Source organism: Psammomys obesus, unplaced genomic scaffold (assembly GCF_907164565.1).
Source record: "Psammomys obesus unplaced genomic scaffold, mPsaObe1.curated_primary_1811, whole genome shotgun sequence".
NCBI lineage: Eukaryota > Metazoa > Chordata > Mammalia > Rodentia > Muridae > Psammomys > Psammomys obesus.
In genome coordinates, this window is record NW_026596125.1 from 13,507,220 (window position 1) to 13,516,453 (window position 9,234).

The 9,234-nt window shown below is 49.1% G+C and overlaps 1 protein-coding gene across 1 annotated transcript in view; it reads left to right on the forward strand.

Moving 5' to 3' along the window:
* Rbm20 (RNA binding motif protein 20) overlaps positions 1-9,234 on the forward strand; it is a 175,826-nt gene that overhangs the window by 160,312 nt on the left and 6,280 nt on the right. The window contains exons 11-13 of the mRNA XM_055591753.1: positions 375-479; positions 1,533-2,187; positions 3,794-3,928. Coding sequence (XP_055447728.1) covers positions 375-479; positions 1,533-2,187; positions 3,794-3,928 — 895 coding nt within the window. The remainder of the gene's footprint in view (positions 1-374; positions 480-1,532; positions 2,188-3,793; positions 3,929-9,234) is intronic.

Below are 9,234 nucleotides of genomic sequence, written 5' to 3' on the forward strand. Positions count from 1 at the left end.
TGTGTGTGTGTGTGTGTGTGTGTGTGTGTGTGTGTGTGTGTGTGTGTATGGAAAAGATGTCTTTTGGGGGAGTGTCACCACAGTGGCCAACCCCAGGGTCTCTTACCTTTTCATACTCATCCTCATTGCAAACACTCAGGCTGCCAGGGATTTTCTGTCCCCTGAAAGCCACTGGGCCAACTTTCAAAATGTTTTACTCTGTGTGAGTGAGCACATTTCTTTCTGAACCTTGGTTTTCTCAGCTGTTAGCCCCCCCCCCACCCCCAGGACTGTGAGGGAGCAGGGAAGAGGAATATAGGTCTCCTTCTTCTGCCTTCCCTCTCTCTCTTGCCTCTGCTCATTCCTGGTCTTGTTTGCCGTTCTTCCCTTGGAAGGCCAGAACGGAAGAACAGGGAGGCATGGAAGAAAACCCCCTGTCGGTGGGCAGACAGCAGGAAGGGACGGAGTCCTCGGATCCGGAAAACACAAGGGCAAAGAAGGTAAATTTGTCCTGTCTTGTTGCAGGAGTCACCCATTAGCATCGGGGGTTCAGCCACAGGGGCTGGTTATGCCTCACAGTGGCTCTGCTGGGACTGTGTAAGTCTCCATGAGGGCCTCCACCTTGGCGCTTTCTGAAGGACAGGCTTCGTGGAAGTCTTTAGATGTCTTCATTGGAGATCTTCAGCCGCATGCCTGGCTCTGCCTCCCTCTCCTGCAACTTGGCTGCTCTGCTAAAAGAAAACATATGCCCAGAAAAGACTCAGGCTTCAGAGCCAGGCTCCCAAAATAGGCAGTCCCTTAGTGGGTCGGGGACACGAGTGCTCAGGCTACAGTCCTGACCTCGGCAGGCCCAGCCCCCGAGAGTAACAAGACATTTTCTGTGTTTTATAAAAGATTATTTTTGCCTAGTTAAAAAGCAAAATCCAATTGCTGTCCTTCTGGGCTGGGAAGAAATGTCCTTGGATGATGGCCATTTTCGTGCCTTTCCGGTCAGGGGAGACTCATGTCTTGAGTGTGCGCCAAGCCCGTGGGCTGCTGGGAATGCCAAGGGAAAAGTACCAGAGGGCAAGTGTGGGATGGAAATCGCTTTGGTTGTGGGTGGAAGTTGCACCTTTGCTGAGAGAAGGAGTTTTGAGGAAGTTAGTGAGTGGTTTCTCCACAGTCACCTTTAGTGATGGCCGCACTTACAAAGGAACAGCTCTGATAAGCACTTAGTATTTATAATTTATCCACTCATTCAAAAATATTTATGAATACCTATTATGTAGCAGGGATAGGGGCTTTTGTGTGTGTGTGTGTGTGTGTGTGTGTCATTTTAAACATGGCCGATCAAGCAGCAAAGGCTTAGTCTGAAGCTTGTGTCACTCTGGGGACCATTCCAAGGGTGATTGAATACAGTGAGACTTGAGGGGCTCAAAACCCCTAAGTGCCCAGTAAATGCTTCCTGAGGAGGAGGAAGAATGCTGACATGAGGGTTCCTATAGCCAATGCATATGGCTTCCGGCTGGATATTCTTAGCCACCATCTGATGCCCATTCTGCATCCTCATACAGGAACAAGATTGGGAGAGTGGAAGTGAGGCTGAGGGGGACAGCTGGTACCCCACAAACATGGAGGAGCTGGTCACAGTGGATGAAGTGGGGGAAGAAGATTTCATCATGGAACCAGACATACCGGAGCTGGAAGAAATTATGCCCATTGCCCAGAAAGACAAAATCTTCCCTGAAATATGTGCCTGTGGGACAGCCACCTTAGGTCTGGACTTGGCCAAAGGTTTCTCCAAGCAGGGAGAGACCATAGGGAATGGGGATGCTGAACTCAGCTTCGCGCTGCCCAGACAATTGCTGTCCACTTCCGCAAGCTGTCCCAATGACTCGGACATGGAGATGCCTGGCCTAAATCTGGATGCTGAGCGGAAGCCAGCTGAATGTGAGACAGGCCTCTCACTGGAGGTCTCAAATTGCTACGAGAAGGAGGCTAGAGGAGCAGAGGGCTCGGATGAGCGTCTGGCCCCTGCGGCCCAGCAAATGTCTTCCCCCCAGCCAGCAGAGGAGAGGGCCCGGCAGTCCAGTCCTTTTACAGATGACTGCAAGGCCAGGGGATCCCCTGAAGATGGGGACCATGAAGTCAGCCCCCTGGAAGAGAAAGCCAGCCCTGCTACTGAAAGCGACCTCCAAGGCCAGGCTTGCCAAGGTGTGTTGACCGAGGGTAACTACCTTCCTTTCCCTCACGGGTGGTTGGGCGGACTGGACCACCGCTTCCTTCAGGATGTGTGCGCATGTGCAGACTGGAAGAGCCGAATGGGAGTCACCGTAACTCTGTGGCAGAAAGTCTAGAAGCAAGCCTCTGAAGGCCTGGCTAGACTGTTAGAGTGAATGGTGTGAAAGAAATCTGACAGAGACCCCTGTGTTCTGAGCAGCCACCTCAGAAAGGCTCGATTTCTCTGCATTACGGGGTTCCACTTAGGCCTGGGCAACTAAGGTCAGGTTGAGTTTTCAGTACAAAAAGCTTGGGTTCTTTTTGATGGCCTGCTGCCCTTTCCTGAACAGCAGAGACCCCTGGCAATTATTTCTATGAAGGGGTGTCGGGGGTGGGGGTGGGGGGTGCTACACAGGGAAGGAGGGGCTTTTGCTAAAGGTCTTGGCGTGGGTTCCTTCTAACTATCTCAGACCCGTTTTTCTCCAGGGTCTGATAGTGAAACAGAGCTTATCGCAGAAACAAGTCCGCCTCCACCGGAGGTGATGTTGTGTCTATGCTCAGCGCAGTGACATCATGAACTAAGGCGTCTAAAATGGGCTAAGCCCTGGCTTCTCTGCCAGATGGAAACAGATCCATCCAGGGTTAGGGAGGGTTGTGTGTCGGGGCGGGGGGAGTAGAGTGGAGGGCGGGTGAGTACTCCTTAAGGATCTTACAGTGAAAATAACTAGAGATTCATTTTATAGAACGCTCTCAGCATGATCAAGGCTGGAGTTAAGACTGGTGGAGCAGAAAATATAGAGGAAAGGACGAAAAATAAACATTCCTGCCCAGAGCATTGTGGGTAGCAGCTGGTGGGTGGCCCAAGGCTTGGGCTTGCTTCCATGTCAAGCTGACCTGAGCAGTTTTTCACCTGTCGGGATCTGAGTCTCCATGGAAACTGCCTTGATCCGCCAGTTTGTTGCTAGAGAAAGACGCCCAGCCCATCTAGAGCAGGCATAAATAAAGCGCTCGGGCGTCTTCACCCTCTCTGACAGAGCCCCTTTTATTTTGTGGTAACGGGTCTCAACATGTACTGGTCTCAGGGTTTATTAATTTACCCAATATTTGGAGTTCATGTTTAACAGTGCTGCTCCGCAAGCATGGGGTGAGAGCAGTGTGGCCTTTTGGGCCAGTCTTGGCAGACATCAGCATGATTTCTGCCCTTCAAGGATTCTTCTGCCGCAGAGATGGAGTGATACTGATTTGGGGGTCGTGGAGGGCAGATCATCCGAGCGAAAGCATTAACGATCCATCCCTGTGTGCCAAGTGCAAAGATGTGCCAGGTTTTATTGTGTGTGGCATTTTTTTTGGCAGTGGAAAATGCTCTTAATTATAGCACTTGGGCTCTAATTAGCAGTCCTAGCCCCAGCCTCATGTGATTAAGCAGCCCAAGGGACAATTCCCAATTACACAGTGCAGGGGATAGAATTACAGAGACACTTTGAGGCCTGCAGTATGTTTCATTAGGTTGGGTATGTGTGTGCATGTGTGTGTGTGTGTGTGTGTGTGCGCGTGCGCTCACGCCCGTGGCTTGTCCCCATCTCCATCCTCCATCCCACGGGCTCATATTTTGCAGAGAACTCCAAGTACATGGAAACAAAATCTCTGGATGTGAGATCACCAGAATTTGCCGAAGCGGAGCTGAAAGAGCCCCTTTCTTTGCCTTCCTGGGAACCGGAGGATGTGTTCAGTGAGCTTAGCATTCCTCTAGGTAGGTGAATCGCACAGTCCTTCCTGAATTTCAGCTCCAGGAAATGGAGTGATCCTGAAGTGATGTGCAGGAGCCCAAGAGGGCTTTTGCCGTTGTCAAGTCATTGTTGTTTTTAAGGTGTGATGCAACAGCCCAGATCTACAAGACGGTAAAGTTTCAGGACCCCATGGTAGATATAATACCACATGACCAAGCTGTGAGATTTGGCCAGGAAAGACCCATTTCCCCATCAAGGAATGCTTGGTTCTTGGCCTTGTAGAGGAGACCTTAAGCCCAGGCCTGGCTTAGGCAGGAAAGCAGAAACTTCAGCTACCCCCAAACTGTCAATGAAAAGGAACCCTCTGCTGCTACCTTCCTGCATGTCCTTGTCCCATATTGTTCCAGAACAATGCTACATACCTTTTCTCCTTGATAGATCTGCTTCTCAGAGGCAGTAGAGCCACTGGATATGATGAAGTTGTTAGAGGTGCACGGAACAGAGACCCGGGCCCTTGTCCATCTGCTCATGGGCGTTCTGTGCTGTCCTGAGCCGTAGTCTCCTCACTGATAGCAGGGAGTTGGTTGGACCAGTCACTGAGTTTTCAGTCATGAAAGTATGGTGTGGGGTTCCTTCTGGACCAAGATCTGCGATCTCTGCATTCACCCTGAAACACTGGGGACCAAAGGGATGAAGGATGAGACACTATTCAGAGGGGACTCTCAGGGCAGAAATTCTCTCAAGGAAGTGTGATCAACTGACGGCCATGTCGTCATGACTCACCAGTGTGGAGGCTTGCTCTTCCTATCCACGTTTCTGCTAGTTTTCTTCCGTTGCTGAACTCTAAGCATGCTGTTTTCATAGAATTAGGTTTGAAAAAAATGACAAATCTTGTCCTTAAAAAATAAAAATTGCATAACATTTCTCAAAACAAAATGTGCGTGTGCCTCCCCATGCGCGCATGCATGCATGCATATGGTACGCAGTCCAGAGGGAGATATCGATGGCTCCTTCTCTGTCTTCCCACTTTATTCCCCTGAGACAGGAGCTTATCGCTTTAGGCTGGCAGGTTGGCTTCTGGGATCTACCCCTCTGTATCCTCCAATGCCAGGGCTTCAGAAACGTGCAGCTATGCCTGGCTTCTTACAAGAATCCCAGGGATTAGAATTTGCGTCTTCATGATTGTGGAGCAAGCCCTCTTCCCTATGAGCCATCTCCCTAGCCCTCCCAATGAAAATATTTTTAAAAATGAAAGACAGACCTTAGAGTGAATCATATGTGCTCAGGAACTTTGACTCCAGACGCTGATGCTGCAGAACCTGGCTCTCAGGATCTGCTGTGGATTTATCCATTCAGCAAACAGTTCCTGGGTCAGGTGGCACTATGCCCCACACCCTGAGGGAACCAGGAGTGTAACAAGTCTTAAGCGGGAACTTGGAATCAAGTGACACAGCAAAATTTAAGAGTGAATCCTGCTTCCTTATACAACATGTCTTTACATTACTGTTTTTCTCAACAAAACAAAGACCAAATCAAGTCAGTATTGATGGTCTTACTTGTCCCTCATCAGCCTCAGAGGTGGTGCCGTCATGTTCACAGGTGATTTTCTCCCATACACTCCGTGCTCTGTGCTTTGCCTGTTTTTTTGTTTGTTTGTTTGTTTGTTTGTTTTTGCAGCATCAGGTCTTAGAGATCTCTTCATGTCAGTATACAAAGAACACACTCTTTGAACCACTGCAAATACTTTGTCCTAAAATCTGCACCATTAGTTGCTCGAGCCTTTACTGGTGAACACTTAGACAGTTTCCTGTTTGTTTTTCCATTATGAGCACGTGGTAACATATTTCTTGTCCTCTGTCACCGCTTAGTGTTTTCAGTGCTTTCTATTCATTATTGAGCACTCCCCAAACACTGAGGAGACCGGTGACATCTTGAATCCCTGCTTTACAGCTAAGAAACATGAGATGGAGTCACAAAGCTCTCAGTTGGGAAGGGCTGGCGCTGGGATTCAAATCCTAAGAGTATGTTCTCAGCCCTTGTCTCCTGCCGCTGTCCATATGTGCTTGGTTCCCTCTGTGCGCGAGCCAGCATTTCTGTGAGGTGGGATGCTAGCCAAGCATGGGTGCGCTATGGGCTCATATATATTTGCATTGAAAATGCTATAATTGCTACTAAATTGCACTCCAAAAAGAGAATAACAGCTTTCAGTGGTTCCCCCATCCCGGGTAGAATTCCCATTGCCTACCTCTTTGCCAAATCCAGATATCAGTTTTTAATCTTTGCCCAAGCTGTTAGGAGGAAAATGGAATCTGATTTTGTTTTTGTAAAGGGCTATATTAGAGTGTAATTGGCATACAATTAAAAGTACATATTTAAAGAGTGTGGCTTGATCAGTTTTGACATACATAAGCACCTGTACTGCTTTATGGATTGAACATACCATATTCTGTTTGTTTGTCTACCTACTGATCGGCACTGGAGCTGTTTCCAGCTTGGACCATGACAGATCATCTTCATTTAGACTAGAAAGATGATAGCTTATTGCTCTCTAGTCCTCCACAATTTCCTCCCCCTGCCCCTTGCCAGAAGGGATGCTTCTGTTTTCTGTGTTTGTAATGTGAACAGACTAAACAGCCTTTCTCAAGATCACACACCAAGTTCCAGAACTTGGGATGTCTGTTTTCTGACCATGCTGCCATCTGCCTCCAGTTCAGGCACAGTAAAGGAAAGACCATTGCTGTGTGTAAGAGCACAGACTGTGGCCTCTTATTCCTGAGTTCAAACCCCACCTCTGCTACTTGATGGCTGGGTGACAGATTGCAACTTATTGACCTCTTTGCTTTGAGCTCTTGACTCTGTGAACTTAGCAGACTGATTTTGAGGAGGACATGAATGTAAGGTCTTGGTGCCTTCCAGTAGCAGGAACTTAGGAAAGGCTGACAGACTGTTTGGAATTCCTCTTCGTTGAGGCCCACCATGCTTCAAACCCTTTACAGGCTACAAACCCTTTACAGGATCTGTCAATACTACAGATAGATTTTGAGAAACATGAGAGACAACATTCAGGTCCCTGTGGAGAGCACAGGGTGAAATATGGGATGCCATGGATAGGGATCCCCATTGGGAGAATCAAGAGGTCAGTCGTGTTGTCAGGGTCTGGAGGTGTTTGTGGCTGGAGAAGGGCACTGCCCATGTGATTCAGGCCAGCTCTTTGTGACTCCAGCCAGGGTGAGCCTGCCAAGGCCTGCTCTTACTATAACCAAATAGCATCACTGGCAAAAAGGGAGCTTCCCCCTCTTTCCAACGCAGGCTTTACGAGGATGATGGAGTCATAATTACCCATGCCAGGAGCTATTATTAGGAGGCAAGTGCAGCCTTAATGACCGTACTTAATAAAGCTTGGAGAAATGGAAGACTCGGTGACTCCCGGTCTCACCGTGGCTATGGCAGTGTTTCTTGGAGCTGCCATTTCCCAGTTCCGACATTCAGGCTCCCTGAGGAGTGGTAGCAGGCATTGTGGTATCCTTGCCCCGGGCTGCGCTGTGGTTTGAGGGTCCTCCTGCCTCCACTCAGCTTTCCCTAACGCTGCCTTTTGATTATTGATACTGACCCAACCCACTGGGCAGGGCCTGGGAAGAAAGTTCCTGCCAAACCATGGAAGTGGTTCTCCGAGCAGCCTCGGGAGGGCTGGAGGGGGGCCAACGCTTATATGCTTGGTTTCTGTGTTTCTAAACTAATGTTCTCTGAGCATGGGGTGATATGACAGGTGCCTCCTCACGATGCCACATGGCAGTAGTCTTACCAGCTTACAGACGAGGAAGCTGATTTCAGAGAAATTCAACAATGCCTCTGAGGTCACAGCTTAAATAAGACTGCAAGGCCTGTGTGGCCCTAACTGCCATTTCATTCCACGATTACTGCTGCCTCCAGGATTCTTGGTCTTGCTTTTGGTGCTGTGGCAGGAGGCTTCACTTGAGTGAGATCTTGCACAAAACCCTGTGGATGGTAGCTGTGACCGGCTGGTTCAAAGAAGCCATGGCTACTCAGTTTGGCTCATGCCTCAGTCTCTGGACTCCCCTGAGGTGGTTGGTTATATGCCTGGTCTACACTAAAATCCCCAGGGTTGTGTTTCTAGCACAGCCCAGCGGCACCCTGCCACCCATAGGGTATGGGACAGGACAGGAATCTCTCCTCTTGGATCATGTGTCTCTGAGGCTCCAGGGAAGCAGCAGCCAGCACAAAACTATTTTTCAACAACAGAAGGTGGTAGGCCTTGCTTGACACCCATTCCCTAGCAGCAACTTTCTTCCTCTCCCAAGTGCCCCTCCCTCAAGCTGGGCCACATGTCCATCCTCTACACAGAGGGTAAGAGTAGAGGGTGAGGAAGAAGGACATTCAGCCTCATGGGGCAGCTAGACAGAGTGACACCTTCTTGCCTCTGGGGATTGCTGCTGAATGCTGAGGGTTTTGCAGACAGCAGGCTGACGGCTGTGTAGCATGGAAACTGCCCAGGTTTCTGACTGTGGTATGGAGCTCTGGGCTGGCAGGCTGCAAGCAGTCTCCTGGACACCCTTGCTTCTCCTGTCCTCCCTCAGAGCTGCTTTTCACACGAATATTTTATTATTATTATTACTATTATTTTTTGAGATGGAAAGGAAACTTTTATTTACAAGTTTAGGATCTCCTGTGTGCTGAGCACACGTGGAGGAAGAGGAGGGGCTATGTTGTAGTCAGGAGCCTGGCTCAGGGCCCTGAGGAAGGGGTGCCTTGTCTGGTCCTCCTCTTTGTGAAAGTCGCCATATTCCATTTCTTATTTGTCCCGGATTGCCCCAGCGGAGGAACTGTGAGCAGCACCTCCCCCAGCTGCTGCATTCTGTACACACAGTGAAGATTCCTCTCCAGTGTGTAGAGCCTGGGGACCCTTGGGTTAGCTCCTGTGGTAACACATGTAACCCAGCACTTGGGAGGCAGAAGCAGGTGCATCTCTGTGAGTTTGAGGCCAGTGTAGTCTACATACCAAGTTCAGGGCAGATAAGGCTACAAAGTAAGACCCAGTCTCAAACAAAAACTGCTCTCCACTGCCCTCCAAAGTCCTATATATATCAACAAGTCACAGGGGAAAACATGTTTATGTTAGGGTGAATGGATGAATTTCCCTCTTTTATTTATTTTTGTTCTTCTTTAACAAAAATGACTCTAAAAACAAACCCCAAAACATAGAGACTTTTTCTATACTTGGTCACAAATGCAGAGATGGGAACCAGCACACATGAGCCTAGGAGAAGTGCAGACCCTCCAGAGGCAGGTTGATGGGCCCAGACATGGGGGG